Source organism: Diceros bicornis, chromosome 2 (genome assembly GCF_020826845.1).
Source record: "Diceros bicornis minor isolate mBicDic1 chromosome 2, mDicBic1.mat.cur, whole genome shotgun sequence".
Lineage (NCBI taxonomy): Eukaryota > Metazoa > Chordata > Mammalia > Perissodactyla > Rhinocerotidae > Diceros > Diceros bicornis.
Genome location: NC_080741.1, coordinates 81,907,325 through 81,928,587, shown reverse-complemented (window position 1 = coordinate 81,928,587; position 21,263 = coordinate 81,907,325). Strand labels below are relative to the sequence as shown.

At 45.7% G+C, this 21,263-nt stretch overlaps 2 protein-coding genes across 2 annotated transcripts in view; both read left to right on the top strand.

Annotated features, from left to right (window-relative positions):
- Positions 1–21,263, top strand: part of LOC131421274 (uncharacterized protein C3orf20-like) — a 92,419-nt gene that overhangs the window by 48,793 nt on the left and 22,363 nt on the right. Inside the window, exons 6-10 of the mRNA XM_058567953.1 lie at positions 2,784–2,936; positions 3,735–3,855; positions 9,594–9,725; positions 14,907–15,027; positions 16,417–16,495. Of these exons, the coding sequence (XP_058423936.1) occupies positions 2,784–2,936; positions 3,735–3,855; positions 9,594–9,725; positions 14,907–15,027; positions 16,417–16,495 (606 nt within the window). The remainder of the gene's footprint in view (positions 1–2,783; positions 2,937–3,734; positions 3,856–9,593; positions 9,726–14,906; positions 15,028–16,416; positions 16,496–21,263) is intronic.
- LOC131419132 (uncharacterized protein C3orf20 homolog) overlaps positions 19,164–21,263 on the top strand; it is a 137,310-nt gene continuing 135,210 nt past the window's right edge. The window contains exon 1 of the mRNA XM_058563979.1: positions 19,164–19,192. The gene's annotated coding sequence lies outside the window, so the exon portion shown is untranslated. The remainder of the gene's footprint in view (positions 19,193–21,263) is intronic.

Sequence of the window (21,263 nt, the reverse complement as noted above, 5' to 3'; positions counted from 1 at the left end):
GTAGTTTGAAGGGGGAACTCTGCCCTGAGTTCCAGCTCACTCTGCCATCTTGCTGACGTCACTCTGTTGTTTTATTTATTTTTCTTTTTGCTGAGGAAGATCGGCCCTGAGCTGACATCTGCCAATCTTCCTCTTTTTGCTGAGAAAGACTGGCCCTGGGCTAACATCCGTGCACATCTTCCTCTACTTTATGTGGGACACCGCCACAGCATGGCTTGACAAGCGGTGCGTTGGGTGCGCGCCCAGGATCTGAACCAGTGAACCCCGGGCCGCTGCAGTGGAGTGCGCGCAGTTAACCGCTTGCGCCACTGGGCCGGCCCTCACTCTCTTGTTTTTCAAATCCATTCTGTCTGTCTCTGCCCTTTGATTGGAGAATTTAATCCATTTATATTTAAAGTGATTGCTGATATGGAAGGACTTAATTCTGCCATTTTGCTATTTCTATTCTGTATATCTTATATCTTTGTTGTTCCTCAGTTTGTCCATTACTGCCTTCTTTTGTGTTTGATTTTTTTGTAGCATGCCATTTTGATTTCCTCATTCCCCTTTTTCTATATTTTTTAGTTTTTTTGTTAGTGATTACCCTGTATAATGGGTTGAATAGTGTCTCCCAAACATGTATGTTCACCTGGAACCTCAGAATGTGACCATATTTGGAAGTAGTGTCTTTGCAGATATAATTATTAAGTTAACATGTGGTCAAATTGCATTAGGGTGGGCCCTAATCCAATGACTAATGTTCTTATAAGAAGAGAAAACTGATACACACGTAGAGGGAAGAAGGCTATGTGATGACAGAGGCGATGGTTATAATGATGCATCTGTAAACCAAGGCATGCCAAAGCAAATGTTTTTGGCAACCACCAGAAACTAGGAAGAGGGAAGGAAGGATTCTTCCCTAGAGCCTCCAAGAGCATGGCCCTGTCGACACCTTGATTTCAGACTTGTTGCCTCCAGAACCATGAAAGAATAAATTTTTGTTGCTCAAGTCACCCAGTTTGTGGTGCTTAGTTATGGCAGCCCCAAGGAACTAATAGACTAGATTATTACAATTGACAACAAACTATTTTGAATTAATACCAATTTAGCCTCAATAGTATACAAAACTCTGCTCCTATATGGCTGCATTCCTCCTCCTTTGTGCTATTATCAGCAATTACATTTTTATATATATATCGTGTGCCATTAATGTAGATTTACAATTATTATTTTATGCATTTGTTTTTTCAAATCATATAGGAAGAAAAGAGAAATTATAAACCAAGAATGCAATAATAGTGGCTTTTATACTTATTTATATATTTACCTTTACTGGTGTTCTTTTTTTCTTTGTATGGTTTTGAATTGCTGTCTAGTGTCCTTTCAGTGTGCAGGACTTCCTTTACCATTTCTTGTAGGGCAGGTCTACTAGTGGTGAACTTCCTCATCTGTTGTTTATGTGGAAAGTCTTAATTTCTCCATTTTTGAAGGATGGTTTGGCTCAATATAGAATTCTTGGTTAACAGCTTTTTTCTTTCAGCTCTTTAAGTATTTCATCCCAGTGCCCTCTGGTCTCCATAGTTTCTGAGGAGAAATTGGCCGTTAATCTTATTAAGGATCCTTTGTACATGATGAATCTTTTTTCTCTTCCTGCTTTCAAGATTCTCTCTTTGTCTTTGTTTTTTGACAGTTTGATAGTAATGTGTTTCAGTGTGGCTCTCTTTGAATTTATCCTACTTGGAGTTTGTTGAGCTTCTCGTATGTGTAGATTTACGTCTTTCCTAAAATTTGGGGAGTCTCAGCCATTATTTCTTCAAATATTGTTTCTGCTCCCTTCTCTTTGTTCTCTCCTTCTGAGACTCTTGTTATACATATGTTGGTTTGCTTGATGGTCTCCTACAGGTCTCTTAGGCTCTGTTCATTTCTCTTCATTCTTTTTTCTTTCTGTTCCTCAGACTGAATAATTTCAATTGATCTATCTTCAAGCTCACTGATTCTTTCTTCTATTGCTCTAAACTGCTAAACCCATCTAGTGAATTTTTCATTTCATTTATTGTACTCTTCAGTTCCAGAATTTCTGTCTAGTTACCTTTTATAAATTCTATCTGTTAATTTCTTTTTAATCAGTTGGTGGGAAACGATTAAGAGTGTGTGCCCCAGTGCCACCACTGAAATTCTTCTGTCTGGGGTACTTCTGAAACTTCTGCACACAGGATGGTAGCTGCCCATACCCTGTCCCTCTTAGTCAAGAGCAAGGCTTTTTGGGGCCTCCTTAGGAGTAAATGAGCAGGGATACATTGCTTGCTTTCCTAGATTAGTCAAAAGGGGAGGCAGCCTGACAGAATTAGAAATATCACTGCCCTCAGAGTTCAGATCCTGGATCTGCCACTTCCCTGTGGTGTAACGTGAGGAAGATCATTTCTCTGCACCTTGGATTTCTCATCTGTAGGGTCACCAGCTCATCCTGGTTTGCCTGAGACTTGCCTGTGTTTTGGCATTGAAAGTCTCACATCCCAGGAAACCTCAGATGCAGGGAAACCCTACTCATCTGTGAGATGGAGGTAATACTAATACTACAGGATGGTTGTGAGGAACAGAAAGAAGATACAGGAAAGCACCCAGGGCATGGTCGAGTTCCATAGTCATTTGATTGTTACTTACACACAGTGCAGGGAGGGTCTTTGAAGACCATGAATGATGCACCAAATAGCTAACGCTTGGATACATAGACTTGCTTTCCATGGGGCACCAGAGAGCAGAACCTGGAGAATTTTCTGTTAGTTCTCCCTGACCATTTCTGCCAGCTATCCCTCCGGAAAGATGGCCATGTGTCAGATCCCCACATGTTGCAAAGGGAGAACCATCACCTACCTGCTTGATGACACACCCAACTTCTCCGTCCTGGCTCTGTTTGACGATGAAGGCCAGGGCTGGGTTAACTACAACTTGAAGGACTGGTGAGTGAGTTGGGGGGCATCTTAGCCCTGTGGAAGTATCTCTGAGGGTGACAAAGGGGGCCACTGAGGTGACAGTCCCTGGGAAAAGGAGAGGCCAGCAGGATCCCGAGGTCTAGGAAGGCAGTGAGGCAGGGCTGAGGCCAAGCCTGCAAGGATGTAGGTATTTTGAGGCCTGGCCCTCACTTCCTGGATCCGTGTCATAGCCAATGGGAGGGGCAATAAGAGGGGCAACTCCCCAAGTCCTGCTCCCAGAGCACTAAGATCTTGATTGTTGGCTGGACTTGTGAAAGAATTCTTTGGTGGAGAAAAGTGTTTTATACCAGGAGAGAGTGAAGGAGAGACCATGGGCACCACTTCTGTGAGGTCTTTTAAGAGAAGCACATGTTGTTGTCAACAAAAAGTTGATTTTGTCTGGGCTTTCATAAGCCCAGAATGTTCTCGGAAGGAATGACTTACTCGCATGCTACAGATGTTCTAGTTTCCATTTTTTGTTCCTGATATCTCATATGCTCAGGCTGCTGGACACCAGGGGACACGATCCATTTCTTCCCCTGTTGGGTTTGGCCTGAGCCTCTGTCATCTCCCTCAGACGCGCCCTTCCTGACAGACTCCCTAGTAGTGTCACCAGGTGAAGGGGCCTCAGGCTATATTAGATGGGGGCAATGAGGCTGCCTGCAGGACTTCATGGTTCCTCCAGCCTGGGACTGAGTCTCAGGGCCCTGCCTGCCTGTGGCGTGCGGTGAGGCAGGCTGCCTTCAGGGGCCTGGTGGCAGCTCCTCACCTCTGTCTCTCTTCTAGCTGCCCATTTGTCTTGGTCTTGGATGCGGGAGGTGGGACCACCTACGACTACAAGGGCTGTGTAGTCCACAAGTGGAGCTGGGCCTCCAAGATGGAGACTTTGCTCTCCCTGGAATATAAGGTATGGGTGGGCAGCACAGGTGGGGTGGTCTCAGCAGCCTTTTCCAGGCTTCCCAGCATTAAGAGCCAGAGAGCTACCTGTGAGACAGGAGCCCTGCCCTCCAGGAGCTTGTGTTCTCACTTGGATGTTCTCAAATTGGTGGGTGGTGGTGGTCCAGGGTTGACTGAAGTGAACTGTTCACCAGCCTACAGCAACTGTTGGCTGCTGTACTGACCTTTCTTGGTAATATCCTTCCTATTTTATTATTATTAATATGATTACATTTTGGTAGTTAAAATGTCTTTTATTTTAGAAAGTAACTGTTATAGTAGTTGACAGTCTTATATTTAACATCTGTATGTGGCAATAAGAACATTCTATGTTGGTCTGCCCAGTTTTTGTTTTTATAACTTTATTATCTATGAAATAAAAAAATCTGGGAGTCAAATATGACTGAAAGACACAAACCCTTTTTTCATTCATTTGGTTTTTCAGACAGCCATTCATCAAAGGTTTATTAAATATTAAATCACTATTGAATTACTAGTGTTAAATAGTAACTTCATACATTTAGTTTACTAATAAAGCAATTAGGTATGCTTATCAGTTTGTCTAAGGCAGAGTTCCTCGTCCGTAGCAATACTGACATTAGAAGATGGGTAGTTCTTTGTTATAACTTCGCATGTAGGATATTTAGCAGCATCCTACTAGATGCCGGTAGTACCCCCTCCCCCAGCAGTGATAACAAAAATACCTCCAGACATTGCCAAATGTTCCTTGGGGGCAAAATTGCCCCTGATTGAGAATCACCAATCTAGGGGACTAGGGGATAGAGAAATAAGAAAGGCCCCTCAAGGGACTCAGAAGTCCCAGAGAGTGATAGGAAGGTAGAGTAGAGAAAGATAAGGCCATTAAAGAGGGACAAGCTCATAGGGTTGGGATTCAGAGAAAGATCACAGAACATAGAGTCCACTTAAGGTGGCCTGAGATTAAGAGCCCCAAGGTAAGGTCATGGACAGAAGCACTCTTGGAGTGCATGGCGGGGCTCAGGCACCCTACCCCTAGCCTCCTGTCTCCTGCCCTTCTTGTTCATCCTCTACATTGGCCACTGGATTCTCATTCTTATATCCCAGTTTCTATAGATCACACTTCTGCTCAGAACCATTCAATCCCTTGAACATGTCTTACCTTTCCTATCTCCTTGGCCTGAAATGCATACCTTCCTCTTGCTGCCGATGCACATTTTCCCTCCTTCATAGCCCTGCTCAGATTTCCCCTCCTTCATGGCACCCCAGCCCACATCCATTTCTCTCTTCTTACAGTGCCCATGGTCTGGGTTAGTCATTTGACAATTAGTCATGCAGTGCAGAGGTTCTCAGCTCTGGTCACATATCAGAATCACCTATGGGACTTTAAAAAAATGCAGATCCTCAGGCTCAGCCCCAGAGAGATTCTGATGCAGTTGATCTGTTATGAGTTTGAGATTTCTGTAGTTTTCACAAGAGTTTCTGATGCTTGGCTAGGTCCAAGATCCCCAATCTAAGGGTGTGTTGCGTGGTTTTAATATATAATTTTTTGTAGCTGTACGAAAAGTTTACCATCCAAGAAGATTATGAATCAGTTGGAGACAGGCATCATATGTGATGTGTCAGTGTGGCCAAGTGGACAAAGAACTGGGATGAGAGTCTGAGGAGCCAAGTGCTAGTGCAGGCTTTGCTAGACTCTGGCTGTGCAGCTTTGTGGAAATGACTCAGCTTCTCTGAGTCTCGGTTGTCTCATCAATGCAAGGTGGGTCACCAGACCTGCCCTCCTGCCTCCTGCTGCTTTGTGAAAACTAAATGAAATAATGGTGGGGAAGGTGCCTTGACATCACTCAAGTGTTTTAGTTCCTTGTTCTGTTGCCTGGAGCTGCATACGTAAAAGCACAGCAGGGGCTGGTGCAGCCAGGAGTGGGCTGGAAGACAAGGTGGCCCTGGAGTTGGAACATGAGTGTGTGTGCATGTGATTCAGAGGGAGAGGGAGTAGCGTCTCTAAAGGCTTGGAGTTGGGACTCAGTGTGGCTTCTCTACAAGTTCACAAGTGCTTCTTGTGAAGGAAGGGGAGCAGGAGGTGTACGTGTTCTGGGGAGGGGGTGAGAGGCGTTGGGTGTGAGGCTGAGGCGTTTGCATGTTGTCTTGGAGGCTGCAGGGGCCAGTTTGTTTTTACCCAGATATTTACCATTTCCAGTGTTTTTCCTTCCTCTCTGAAAATCTGAAGTTCCCTCTGTACCATTTCTCTTCAGCCTGAAGAACTTCCTTTAGCATTTCTTGAAGTGCAAATCTGCTGGCAACAAATTCTCTTTTTTCTTTCATGTGAAGAATGTCTTTATGAAAGGATGTTTTTGCTGGATATGGAATTCTGGGTTGACTGCTTTTCTGGGTTTTTTTCTTCCAACATTTGACAGATGTTGTTCCACTATGACAGATCTGTCCTGCATGGTGTATGATGAGGAGTCTGTAGTTATTCAAATCATTGTTCATTTTCATTAGCTGCTTTCAAGATTTTCTCTTTTCCTTGGTTTTCTAAGTGTGACTGTGAGGTGTCTGGGTGTGGTAGTCTTCATATTTATTCTGTTAGGGGTTTACTGAGCTTCTTGAATCTGTAAATTCGTGTCTTTTACCAAATTTGAGAAGTCTTCTGCCATTATTTTGGAGGAAAAAAGTGCTCCAATTTCTGTCCTTTTCTCCTGAGATTCCAATTACATGCATTTTAAGGCGTTTAGTGTTATCCTCAAGGTCCCTGAGCCTCTGTTCTTTTTTTGTTGTTCAAATGTTTTCTCTTCTCAGATAGGATAACTTGTGTGGATCTATCTCCAAGTTCACTGACTTCACTCTCTCATCTCCATTCTGGTATTTTGCTAATTCCATGAAATTTTTTAATTTCAAATATATATTTTTAGTTCTAGAATTTCCATTTAGTTCTTTTTATAGTTTCTATTTCCCTGCTGAGGTTTGCTGTTTTTTCATTCATTACAAGTATATTTTCTTTTGCCTCATCAAGTAGGGTTAAATTAGCTGCTTTAAATTCCTTGTCTGATCATTTCAACATGTGGAACATATCAGACAGGATTGGGTATCAGTTGCTTTGAGAATGTCTCATGCCTCACTGGTTCTTCACGTGTTGAATAGTTTTGGATTGCTGACATTGTGACTGTTATGTTGTGGAGTTTCTGATTTCTGATGTATTTCTGTGAAGAGTGTTGATGTTTTTGTTTTAACAGGCAATGGGCTTGGTTAGATGCACACCACATCTTGGTCTCGCCTGCAGTGGGCAGCAGCTCCAATCTCAGTTCCAGTGTTTTGTTTTCTTAGCTGTAAGCTGTCTTGCCTTTGCCCTGCTCGTGCATGGTTCAGGATCGGGCAGAGATGTGGACAGTTTACAGATAGAATCTGGAGCTCTATTTCTCTGGCTCTGTCCCTTCTGGAATTCTCTCCTTCCATTTCTGTAACTAGAGTTGCCCTAGGTTCTGTCCTCCAGTTCTTTGAGCTAGAAAGATGGTGGTGTTTTGGCCGTGACTGTGGCCTGCCTTCAGACTACAGCTGTAAACTGGAAACTCGTCCCATGCTGGTCCTTTCTTTTAAGTTTTGACTTTTCAAAATGTGCCTGCCTTTGTTACTCTTCAGAGCCATTGGGTTGCTTTTTTCAAGTTCTGTGGGAGGGTCAGCCTGTTAGGAGCTGACTCAGCTATGCTGGAAGCATAACTAGCTGGTTAGTTTTTAAGCTGAGGGCTGGCATACTCGGTCCAGCATTTGTGTGGAAGGTCAACTAGAGGGGGAAAGATCAGTGGGTGGGCTACTAGAAAGACTAGTTAGGGAGTTACTAGCCAGACCTCACGTGATGAAGGGTAGTAACAATATTTTTTAAAGGAGCCTTTTCAGGAAAAGAATTCGATGGCATTCAGGCATGGGCTATAGTGGATAAATGAGAGGAGGAGGGAATTATAGATGACTCCTCAATGGAGTGTGTCTGGATAGAAATAGAGAAGTTTCTGAGAGGGTCGGAGATCAATGTGGTTTTAGACATGCTGCTTGGGGACAGTGGCCATATCTCTCTGGGCTGTTGTGACATAATCCTCAGCTAGGGTGAGAGATTGAGGTGATGGATATATGTGACTGGGCTGGCTCAGGAGCTTCTGAGACAACGAGCAGTGACTGAGTTTCTGGAGCACCGATATTTTGGGCAGTGGGGAGAGGAAGAGAACCCAGCCAGGGAGCAGGGATAATAAAAAACAGCTGCACCATGCTAAGCCCTTGTCATGATTTATGCCATAAAATCTGCTCAGCACCCTAAGAGAAGGATTCTGTACTTGTCCCCAGGCCCAGAGAGGCTAACTGACTTGCCTAAAATTGCCCAACTGATAAGTGGCAACGCTAGCATTTGAACCCTGTCCAACCACAGGACTTGAGCTCCCAACCTCTATACTACACTCTCTAGAAGGAGAACTGGAGAGGGTAGGGTTTCTCTTAAGTGAGAGTGATCTACAAGTTGTGAAGATGTCAAAAACCTTGGCAAGAAGACAGTTATGGATCACATGTTTTCAGGGTGCTGGAGGGGACAAGCATCCAGACCGTGGAGTATGAGGAAAGGGCTCAGGGGTGAGGAAGTTGAGTGTTGATCTTTGGGCCAGCAAGAAGGAAATGGAAAGAGCGGAATGGAGCGTGTCTTCTTAGTTCAGAGGAGTCCCCAGGTGCATCTATGTTCAGGGACTTTGAAGACAGAAGAAAGAATTGCCACGCAGCAGTGTAGGGCTGTAGACTCCTAGGCCCTTGGATAGGGCCACTGCATAAATAACTCTCTACACACATGAACCGTCCAGGGGCCTTACGTGTGAGTTGCTCTGCCATGTCCTGACAATATCTGCTCATGTTTGGTATGGGCCTTTATGGCTCGAAGCCACTTCCATAATCTTGATCTCTTTTGAACCTAAAACTAGCCTTTCAACTATTTCCTACTAAAGAACTTGAGCTTCAGAGAGTCTCAATGGCTTGCTAACAGGAGGCAGAACTGGGAGTCACCCCTAGACCACACAGTTCTCAGTACGGAGTGAGTTGCTACAAGGGCATCTCACCCTCCCCGTGTTCCTATCTGGGGCTGCTACATAGGACATCCCCACCCTTTTGGAAGTGGTAAGAAAACGTGGCTCCTTTGGTTCCTCCTCAGGGGAAGACGAGTGACTATTTGGTGACTGTAGGGGAGGGGCCTGAACCAGTGTGGCTTGGCCCCCGCTGGGTTCTGTTTTGCCACCTGCCCACCCCTCTGCAGAGGGGTGTGTTCGGGAACCCCCTGCCGTGTGGTCAGCTTCCCAAGGCAGCTCTGCATGCTGTAGAGCAAGGCTCATAGTCAGACCTGGTGCCTGGGTGGACACGTCATCTGATTCAGGGATGGTGCTGGCTTCTGACCCAGGTTGCCTCCCCATCCAGCTCTCGCAGAACTGAAGCTGATTCACCTGCCAGACGCCTGGGTCTCTTTCACAGTTGGTTCCTAGCTTGGGATGGAAAGGGAAGAGGCTAGGGTAAGAAGGCATCAGTTACTTTTTTCTGCTAATCCCTCAAAGAAAGGCTGGAATTCTTCTGTTTTCTCCATGAAAGCTAAATTCCAACATAAGAAGTGGAAAGCCAAGCCCCGAGCCAAGAGGAGTTTTGTTCTTTGTGGTGGATCAGGAAGGGGTGGCTGAGACAATAGAAGCAGGGGTCCGTGATTACTGGTTTCTTCGCCTGCAGGTGAATGAGCAAATGAAGCTAACGGTGCTGGGGCAGGACTCCATCGTGGTCACCTTCACCTCCATGAAACAAACAGTTAGAGTAACTGTGTCGGCCAACGGCTGTCCCCATGGGATACCACATTATAAAAAGGTGAGGCGAGCAGGTCAGGCGCCCAGGCCTGAGCCCCAGGCATCTCGTCGTCGGTTTCCACTCCACGTCTCAATGCCTTTGCTCCTCTTACCTTCCCATTCCATGCAAGGCCCTGCCTCTTTCTCTGGCTCGTGGACTCTTACTCATCATTCACTGTCTCACTTTAGCACCACCTTCTCTGTGAAACTTCTATCCATGAGTAGTCTTTCAGTTGTGCCAGAATCCAATGCAGACTGGCTTAAGCATGAAAAGAGTCTGTATTGGCTCAGTACACTGAAAAGTCTGTTGATAGGCAGCTTCAGGCATGGCTGGATCCAGGCCCTCAAATGATTCCATCAGATCTTCCCATCTCTTGGCTCTGCTTTCCTCTTTGTTGGCTTCATTCTCAGGGAGTTTCTCTCCTTAGGGTGACAAGATGGTCATGAGCATCTCTGAGATCATTATTCTACCAGCTTTGGTTTCCCCAGGAGAAGGAGGGCTTCTCTTTCCTGAGTGTTCCAGTAGAAGTACCAACACCAACATGATTGACTCTATTGGCTGCCCATGCTTGAAATGTTTCCTGTAGCCAGGAGTGTGTGTTGCTCTCAGTGGTGAGGCTGAGTGTCATGTCCTTCCTGGAAACCAGCAGGTACAATCAGCCCCAGGTGTACCAGCTGGGCAACGGATGAGGCAGGAGTGTTTTCCCAAAGGAAAATCATAGTGCTGTTATCAGAAGAGGGAGAGATGATACTGGACAGAATAACTACCAGTGGGTGTTGATGACCCTCCCACCACCCCCTTTCCCATCCCAGGTAGAGGCCACCTCTCTCTCTGCTCGGCCCTCGCAGCCGTGACTCACCTCTGTTCTAGCACTCATTTACTTACAAGCCAGTCTTCTCCACCAAATTGGGAATTCCCTGTGATTCCTACTGATGTCTGTTGTCCCAGGCCCAGCACAAAGACTGCTTCTAATTAAGTCCTTACTAAATGTTTGTTGGGTGGGTGAGAAAACTGGGGACTGGGAACTCAGTTCTTCCATTCACGAGATCCTGCTGTGTGCCTGGTGTCAAGTCAACATCGTGGAGAGAGATGGAGAGGATGAAGGGGACAAGTCCCTGATCCTCGAGGAGTTTATAGTCTAGAAGAGAGCAGTTGACATACACCATGACCCTGGGGTGACCAAGGCCTCATGGATGGAGTAGGCCACTTGCATGGCACACAGGGCTCTTAGCTGGGATTGGCTCACTCTGGAAGGCTCCACGAAAGAGGAGCAGGGGGACCACACCTTCCGGTTTGCCCGGGGCCTGTCCTGGTGTATAGCTGTCAGCCTGGAGGAATTGTGAACAGCACCCCCTTTCGCTCTCCAAAGTGTCCCGGTTTCGATGATCAGTTATATGGTCGTCCTGAGCAAGAGGCTCTCGTGCCGAGGGAGCATTTGCCGCCACATGCCACAGGCTCACAGACTCACAGAGCTCCCCTAAGGAGCAGCCAGCTCACACTTTACGGAGGGACACGGGCGACAGGCATTGTTAGGGATCCGAGTTATCTGAACAAGAACAGAGAACACCTTTGTTTCTCCTGGAGGAAAGCGTTGCACCTGTTTTTTCCACCACATTTTCATTTCAGCAGCATTTCGACTTCATTAGTTCATTAATTCATTCAGTAAACATGTATTAGCACCTGCACTGTGCCGAGATGGCTGCTGGGGATGTAGAAATGAAAGACGTCTCTCCCTACAGTCTCTGAAATGCTCTGAGTCTCGTGGAAGGGGCAAAAGCATCAGCACCAGTTGTAATCCAGCTAGATTGGTGTGGTGCACCAGAGAGGGCACCGTGGGGGCTGCTGGGCTGCAGGGACAGAGAGTGTTTGTGAAAGGGGTCTCTTAGGAGCACCCAGGACGCCCAGATGCCTGTGACGTCAGCCTGCACTCACTCATTACTTCAAAGAGCAAAATCATCCCAGGATTTTGAGTCCATCTGGGCTGAGCTGAATGATCACACTTCTTGGTGAGTCCATCCTGTCCATTTGGTTCCATACTCTTACTCTAAAAACCATTGTTAAGGGGCTAAGCATGTACGAGGTCACATGTCTCCGTGTCTTGAAAACCTCTTTCAGACTGTGTAAAAAAACGTGAGTTTATTTTTCTTATCAAAGGCAATCGATATTAGAAAATTATTTGTTCCCATAAAATTGCAGTAATGCTTCATTTTCTTGGCAGCCTCTTACCTGTCATCGCTGAAGTTTGGAACACAGCTAAGAACCAGAACATAAGCCATTAAAGACCCTCGTGAACAGCCGAGAGAAACTGCTCTAAGTCCCTGTACCAGACCTGCCGTCTAGGCCTAGGAAAGCCCCTCTAATTCAAGCCTTATTTTTTCTGACCGAAATGCAACCTTAGCAAGCTAGAGCTAGAAGTGCAGAGCCGTGCTGTCCAGTGTGGTAGCCATGAGTCGCAAATGGCCGTTGAGCACTTGTATTATAAGTCAGAATGGAGAGGGCGGAAAGTGAAAATACGCACTGCATTTCAAAGACTCAGTAGAAAAGAGGATGTAAAATTTCTCTCTTTTTTTTTTTTTTATTATTTTTATTTTGTGAGGAAGATCAGCCCTGAGCTAAAATCCATGCTAATCCTCCTCTTTTGGCTGAGGAAGACCGGCTCTGAGCTAACATCTATTGCCAATCTTCCTCCTTTTTTCTCCCCAAAGCCCCAGTAGATAGTTGTATGTCATAGTTGCACATCTTCTAGTTGCTGTATGTGGCACGTGGCCTCAGCGTGGCCAGAGAAGAGGTGCGTTGGTGGGGCCCCGAAATCTGAACCCGGGTCGCCAGCAGCGGAGCGTGTGCACTCAACCGCTAAGCCACGGGGCCGGCCCTTAAATTTCTCGTTAATCGTTTATTTTGATCTATGTTGAAATACTAATATTTTCATATATTGGGTTAGATAAATGTCATTAGAGTTAATTTCACCTTTTAAGGACGTTTTTACTGTGGTTGCAGGAACGTTTAAAGCTGTGTATGTAGCTTGCGTTATATTTCTGCTGGACAGTGCGGGTCTAGAAGGTGGAGTCTCCATAAGTGGAGCTCCCAGAGGCAGTCTGACAGTGCGGTAGAGGCTGGAAAGTTATTTCTTTAAAAGGACATCATAACTCAAAAAGCATAACTGTCTTGGGGACATTTAGCATAGGGATAAACAGACCAGTACATTAACACAGCTTCTGAACACAATACTGCATTCTAGACGATAGTCATTGATGTTGACTGAGAAGACTGACTTGCCAAAAAAGGTCAAGGTCGTAACCCCTTCTGCTTGAGAATGCAGGGAGGTGTGATATATATTACAACTTTCTAGCTAGATTAACAACGACAAATGAAGAAAGATCAGATTTATTGTAGGTAACAGGATTTCCGAATGTTAGCTGCCAGGTTAAGCATCTTGGAATATTTTGACATGAACTCTCGAGGCTCAGGGAATTGGCTCATCTTCGAGCCTTGGACCACGAGAGCTACAAGGAGCTCCGGAGGAAATTTGCTGAATGTAGGAGGTGGCAGAGAGCCTAGGCTAGGAAGAGGCCACAGGGCCTTGGGCTAGTCTCTCTTCTTTCTGGGCCTCAGTTTCCCCATCCATAGAGTGATGTGTAAGGGCCCACCCAGCTTTCACACGCTCCCGTCCTGGGACTTGCCCAGTCTGCTTCGTGTCATCCTGTGTGTGTGTTCAGGGCTGGTGATCACTCGTGGCAGTCTAGGAAAGCTGAGAGTGGGGGGTAGGGTGGCCTCCTCTCTCAAAGTCCCTGTCACTGGGAAGCTTGTTAAATGGCTTCCCCAGACACCCGTCACCCTGGCCGGAGCCACGCATCAGAGCGACAGGCAGAACGGCAGTCCCCGCTTTTACGGCCCTGCGGCCGGGCTCCTCGCTGTACATTTCTATCAAGGCAGCGCTGTGGAAGGGAGGCGACACCTCAGTTTAAATGCTTTATTAGCTCAGAGTGCTGCCTCACATGGTTTTTGGAAGCAGGCTGGGTACAAATTACAAAGAAATAAATAAATTTAGCCCAGAGGCTGCAGCGGGGGCCAACAGTCGGAAGTGGTTGAGGCTTCACGATTCACTGGGGCGTCCTTTACAGAAGTCCTGCCTGTGGGCCGGGAGGGACACGTGGCCGCCTGCATTGTTCTTTAGAAAATCTGTCCACTGTCCACCCCACTCTCTCTCCACCTGAGGCTTCAATTCCACAGAAGAAAACTTTTTTCACCCCTCCTGTCTGTTAACTGGGAGATATAAAAAGCGTGGGTCCTGCCTTTTAGGGGCTAACCAAGTTTAGAGATAAAGAAAGTGAAAAATGACCAGGACCCAGGGCAGCAAGGACAGAAATGGGCCGACGCTCAAGTTTTAGCACACGCAGCGATGGCTGCTGGCTGGGGAAATGAGTGAGGGCTTCCTGGAGAAGTCAGACCTTGACTGCAGTTAACCCTGGGATCTGAGCCTGGTTCTGCAGGACCATTGACATGCTCCAGCAGAGGGAGGGGTTGAACTGCAGGAACTGCCGTCCCACAGGGAGCGCCAGAGCCAGAGTGCCCTTCAGAGCAACCCCAAATTGAGGCGGGAGGCCTGGGCCTTGTGCCCCATAGGGATCAGTCACTCTGTGTAACCTTGTCTGAGGGCGGTTTCTCAGCTGAGATTCTCTGGCAGCTGGAGGGATGAAGGGGATTCTGGAGGATGCGTACAGAGGGGGAGTGGCAGCAACGGCTCTGGAGAGGCCTGTGTCCGTCCAGTTATTCGTTCATGCAACGAGCATTTATTGAGCACCTTCTGAGGACATGACAGGCCCTCAGACACAGAGGAGACCGAGACCCGGTCCCAGTCCTCTAGGTGCTTGCAGTCTAGCTGGGGAGACAGGCTCAAATGCCTGCATTTCCTTCATCAAGGACAGACTTCTGTCTTCAGGCTGTGTAGAGAGCATGATGGGAGTCCAAGGCAAGGAACAGCTCTGCCCAGCAGGATCGGGAAAGACCCCCAAGGAGGGGACGTTTGCGTCAGGTTGGGCCAGTGTGCAGGCATTCACTGGGCTGAGGGGGGAGAGGTGTGTGCCAGGCGGAGGGGACAGCACAGCCTTCAAACTGGAGCAAGACCCGGTTGTCGCTGGGCTGGGCAGTCAGCCCCTGGCAGGGCGGGTGACCATGCCCCCCTTCCCCTTGGTGTCTCCCCAGGTGAAGCACAGAATCAACAGGGACGAGGAATGGTGTGCGCTGAACCGGTCCGTGGTGTACACCAAGAAGCAGTTTCAGAAGACTCTGTCCCGGTTCATAAATTATATCTTGCTGGCAGCAGGTAAGGGGACAGAAAGATGGGTGATGGCCTGGCCGATGGCACCCCAAATCCTGGGTCACCTACAAGTCGCCTCCAAGGACAGCTCTTGACCACCCCAGGGAGGTGGGCGTGGCAGGATGATTTCCCCATTGGTAGATGGGACGATGAGGCTCAGAGTGCTGAGGGGACTTGCTCGAGGCCACACAGCTAATAACGGCGACCTTGACCAACTTCCGTGTCTGAGTGCTCTCCCGTGTGTCTTCAACGTCTCCGTGTGATGGTCCTGTTTTCCTGGGCCTCTCATCATCTTTCGTATCTCTCTCTGTCCCTCCCCCACACCTAGGGCCCCTTTCAGCTCCCTCTCCCGTACTGTCCCGTCAGCTGTTTACAGCCCCCATTCCTCTCTCCTCGTTGTGGAACATCTCAGCAGAAGAGAAAAAAGTGGCCACCTCACCAGGCTGTCCCTGTTAGGCCCACAGAGCTCCCCTGGGGCTTGTGTGGGTGGCCTTGCAACCCCCTCCCACGTCTGGGCTCTCCTCCTCACCGCTGATGGCCCTGGAGACAAAGGAACATTGACCCCCACTCCATGCCACCCCCTGGCTGGGTGTGGAGAGGCTGTGTTGCCCCCACACGCCCCCTGGGGGTTTCTCTGCATCCCTAGAAGACTCAGTTCATCTGTGCCCTTCTTCCAGGAAGCCTTCCCTGACTCCCCCAGCAGAAAGGGTCACACTCTCCTCTGGGCTCCCACAGCACTTTATACATATTCTAATTATAAATCTTACTGCCTCGCATTGTAAGTATTTCTTTGTTTGCCCATCCCCCTTGTTCCCCCACTAGAAGTTCCCAGAGGCAGGGAACCCGATTTTGGGTTGTCTGTGTATGCACAGCACTCAGCATTCAATAAAGGGTAAGTGAACAAAGGAATACGAGGTCCCTGGCCTTAGAAGTTTTCTAGTCTAGTAGTGAAAGCAAAACGAGAATATAAATAAATACAACAAAGAAAGTAGATGGAGGCAACTTAAATTTGGAGACACAGGGAACAGCATTCTCAGAGAAGGGAACAGCGTGGATACATGGTGTACCCAGCCTCTACATTGGGTGCTATGGAGGACACAAAAGTGAGTGAAACACAGGCCCTTTGGAGAGAAGGGATCTAAGCTGGGTGTTGAGGAATGAATAGAAATGAGATTGACTCATTCTTACATTCAGCCAGCATTTACTGATCACTAACTGTAGTAGGGTTGGAGCACTGTGCCAGATGACAGAGGGGAGGCAGCCCGGCAAGACAATCTCACAAGTCAGGAGTGGAAAGGGAGATGAGCGGAAGGGGCGCCACTGTGCAGAGCCTCACAGCAGGGCAGGGAAGGCCCGGCCACAAGGGAGGGTGACAGCAGTGTCTTCTGTTAACAGGCCTGAGAGAAATCAGCCGACCCAGGCCCACTCAAAGGAAGACCATCGTGAGTGAAGCCAAAGCCGCGGTCACACCCAGGTGGGCTTGTGCCTTTGTTTCTTCCAGCTTCCCCGTGTCAGCCTCTGTGATGGGGAGTAGACACCCAGTGGTGACCAGAACAACTGAGGCCTCTCCCTCTTGGAGCCAAAATCCTAGGGGTGGGGAAAGATAGAAGAGAAACACACGAACAGCTGAATCATTTTAGAGAGTGCAAGGGCTGGGAAAAAAATAGACTGGGGTAACGGGGTAGAGCAGAGCTTGGCAAACTGCGGCCGAGGGCCAGATCTGGCCCCGCTGCCTGCCTTCTTTGTGGGCAAGCTAAGAATGGTTTTTACTCTCTTAAATATTTGGGGAAGAAAAAAATCAAAAGAAGAATTTTTCATGACAGTGTGAAATGATATGAAATTCAGATGTCAGGATCCATAAGTAAGGTTTTATTGGAGCACAGCCACACCCACTCATTTACATATTGTCTATAGCTGCTCTCCTGCTAGGATGGCAATGTCCAGTGGTTGTGACCGAGACCTTCTGGCCTGCAAAGATGAGAACATTCACTCTCTGGCCTTTTGTAGGAAATGTTGACCAACCCCAGGGAGGGAGAGGGACTGAGAAGAGGGAGGAGTGGGATGTGCTGCATTAAGTGCACGGGTCGGGGAAGCAGTTCTGAGGAGATGGCAGTTTACTGGAGACCTGAAGAATGAGAAATAGGCAGCTGGCAAAGACGGGTGGGGAGGGAACACAGACAGAGGGCAGAGCAAGCACAAAGGCCCTGAGACAAGAACAAGTTCGGTACGTGTGAAAGAAAGACCCGTGTGGCCAGAGCATCGTGAAGGGGGAGAATGATGCACACTGAGGACAGGGAGTAACAAGCCAGATCAAGTGGGTTTCTTAGTGTCACAGGAAGCCATTCCGTAACTGCAAGACAGGAAGTGACATCATCTGATTTACGGGGTTTTATTTTAAACTTTTAAAATACATAAAAGATATATCTTTTATATTTTAACTTTAAATATATGTATAAACTACAGAAAAATGAACAAATCCTAAGTGGATAGCTCAATGGGTGGCACAAGGTGACGTACCCGTATAGGGTATGGTGGTTATAGGCGTCATACCCTATAACCAAGTCAAGAAGTGGACCCTTACCAGCTCCTTAGAAGTGCCCTCTTGTCCCCTCCCCATCCCGCACCCCCGCCCCCTCCCCAAAGGGAAGATTTCTAACGTAGATGAGTTGTTATTTTTAACTTTATTTGAGTGGAACTCTCCGGTGTGTATTGTTTGGTGTCCACCTTCTCTTGCTGGACGTTATCGTTGTGAGATTTATCCATGGTGTTGCTTATAACAGCAGATTGCTCATTTTCATTGCTCTATGACAATCTATTGTATGAGTACACTAAAAATTGTACATTCTAACGTTGAGGGATGTTTGGGTGTTTACAGTGTGGGTAATGAAAAACTGCGCTGCTGTTAGCAGATGTCTTCTTTCTGGTTGATGTAGGACTGGGTGTAGAACTGCTGTCATGGAGCGTGTGCACGTTCAGCTCCCAGTTGAGACTGTCCGTTTTCCCACACGGTGGTGTCAAGTTCCACTCCCACCAGCAGTGCACGTGGGTTCCACTGGCTCCACATCCTCACCAGTGCTCGACATTGTCGGTCATTTGAATATAGCCATTCTATGACGACGAAATGGTGTTTCATTAGCATTTTCCTGGTGACTACAGAGGTTGAGTACCCTTTCAACTGTTCGTTGACCATTTTGGATATGCTCTCTGGCAAAATGCCTGCTCAGTTCTCCTGTCCATTTTTCTTCTGTTTGTTTGCCTTTTCTTGCTTTATATTCTGGAGTTCTTTATATATCATGGATACAAGACTTTTGTCATTAATGTGTGTTGCAAATGATTCTCCCACTTTTAATCTGGTAATGGTGTTTATTGATGAATAGAAGTTGTTAAATTTAGTCTTATTTTCAATCTTTTTCTTTATAATTAGCTTTTGTATCCTGTTTAAGAACTTTTCTGTCTGTGATTGTTTCAAACAACATGATGCAACAAGTTGCATTCTAGTAGTTTTTTTTAACTTTTAGCTTTATATCTATCCTCCACTTGGAAATGATTTCTGTGTATGACGTGAAGTAGGGGCCAAGTTTTATTTTTGTATATATTGTATATATTTTTAAAATTTATATATTTAATATTTTTATTAATTTATAAATGTTACTGCATATATGTATGTCTGAGATATATATATATATGTGTATATCTGATCCAGTGCCATCTATTTAATAGACTGTAATTTTCCCTCAGCTCTTTGGCGGAAACTGCCATAAATCAAGGGGCCCTATATTATTATTATTATTTGTGTGTGTGTTTGGGAGGAAGACTGGCTCTGAGCTAACATCCATTGCCAATCCTCCTCTTTTTGCTGAGAAAGATTAGCCCTGAGGTAACATCTGTGCCCATCTTCCTCTACTTTATGTGTGGGATGCCGCCACAGCATGGCGTGATAAGCAGTGCGTAGGTCCGTGCCTGGGATCCAAACCTGCGAACCCCAGGCCGCCAAAGAAGAGTGTGTGAACTTAAACACTATGCCACTGGGCTGGCAAGAGGCCCTGTATTATAAATCAAGGGTCTTTTATTTTCTGGACTCTCTATTTTGTGCCCTATTTGTCCAACATTTGACCGACACAGAACTCTCTCTGTTATTATAGCTTCATCGTAAGTGTTGATATACAGCAGAGTAAGTACTGAAACCTTGTTGTTCTAAAGTTTTTTGCTATTCTTGGACCTTTACATTTCCATATAATTTAGAATCATCCTGTCAATTTAAAAAAATGTCCTGGGATTTCAATTGGATTGTTACTGTCTTTGTGATATTGGAGTATTTCAATCCATGAACATGGTATATCTTTTTATTTATTTATTTGTCTTCTCTAATCTTTCTAGAATATTTTGTAGTTTTCAGCATAAGAAGGTCTTGTATGTCTTTCATTAGATTTATTTTAGGGTATTTAATAGTTTTTGGTGCCATTATAAATTATATCTTTATTTTAATTTTTCTATTTGTTGTTGGTATATAGAAAGGCAATTGATTTTATCTCAAGTTTAAGCTTATTGTTAATTTACTTACCGTAAACTTTACTCTCTTTTGTGTAAACGTCTGTGAGTTTTGACAAATGCATCGAGTTGCGTAACTACCACCATAGCGGGGATACAACAGTTTCATCACCTCTCCCCCTCAAAAAAAGAAATTCTCTCACACTACCCCTTTGTAGTCAAAGTCTTCCCTCACCCTTAATACCTAACAAACACTGCCCTTTCTTTGCAGCTATAGTTTTGCCTTTTCCAATATGTCATCTAAATGGAAGTATACTGAGTCTTGTATAGCTTCTTTCACTTAGCATAATGCATGCAAGATTCATCCATGTTGTTGTTGCATGTATCAATAGTTTATTTCTTTTTAATGCTGAGAAGTCTGTTTCAGGGGGCCCCAACACCACCCCACCTTCAGAGATCTACTAGTACTCATGGGATTCAGCATATAGTCATATTCACTGATAAAGTTATTACAGTGAAAGGATACATGATAGGATCAGCAAGGGAAAAAGACACAGGTAGTGTCAGGAGACATGCATACACAGATTTTATTATAGTCTCTCCCTTCTGTGAGGGGAAACACCAAGCATACTCCTTTCTCTAGCACTGAGAAATGCAATAGCATATGTGCAATGTTTCTGCCCAAGGATGCCCATTAGAGACTCAGCCCAAGGCTTTTGTTGGGTGCTGGTTACATAGGCACTCTCTGCCTAGCAAATATCAAAATTCCAGACTGCCAGAAGGAAAGCAGGGGTTCAGCATAAATCACATTGTTTACACAAACAGTCTAGGCATAGTGTAAGATATGGTTCAAGTGCCCAGTTCCCAGATACCAGCCCAGGGCCAACCTTGTAAGCAGGTTTTTCTAAAGATGGCAGCCTCAGGCTTTCTATGTTAACTCTTTTCTGCATATATTCTGTGGCATAGATGGGCAAAAATGTATTTATCCATTCACCCGTTGAAGGACATTTGGATTGTTTTCAGTTTTTGGTGATTATGAGTAAAACTGATGTAGATACTCAGAACAGGTTTTTATGTGAGCATAGGTTTTCATTTCACTTGGGTAAATACTTATGAGTTGGGTTGCTGGGTCGTATGTAAATATATTTTTAAGTTTAGGAGAAACTGCCAAACTGTCTTCCCAAGTGGCTGTAGCATTATACATTCTCATCAGCAATGTATGAAGGTCCCAGTTGCTCTGAATCTTTATCGGTCCTTGGTATTGTAAGCTTCTTTTAAATTTCAGCCATTCTAATAGATGTGTGGTGATATCTTGTTATCATTTTAATTTGCATGTCTCTAATAACTGATGATATTGTGCATCTTTTCACGGGCTTATTTACAGTTCATATTCTCCTTTTTTTTGAACCGAAGTGTCGGTTCAAATCTTTTGCACATTTTGAAATTGGGTTATTTGTATTATGATTGTTGAGTTTTGATAGTTCTTTATTACGTACATATGTCCTTTATCAGAAATGTGACTTAAATATTTTCTCCCAGTATGTGGCTTGGTTTTTCATTTTCTTATCAGTGTTTTTTTGCAGAGCAAAGTTGATTTTGATGCAGTCCAATTTACCATTTTGTTTTTCTTTTCTGGATTGTGCTTTTGGTGTCATGTCTAAAAACTCTTTGCCTAATCTAGTGGTTCTTAACCAAAGGTGATCTTGATCCCCAAGGTACACTTGGAAATGTTTAAAGACATATTTTTTAATTGT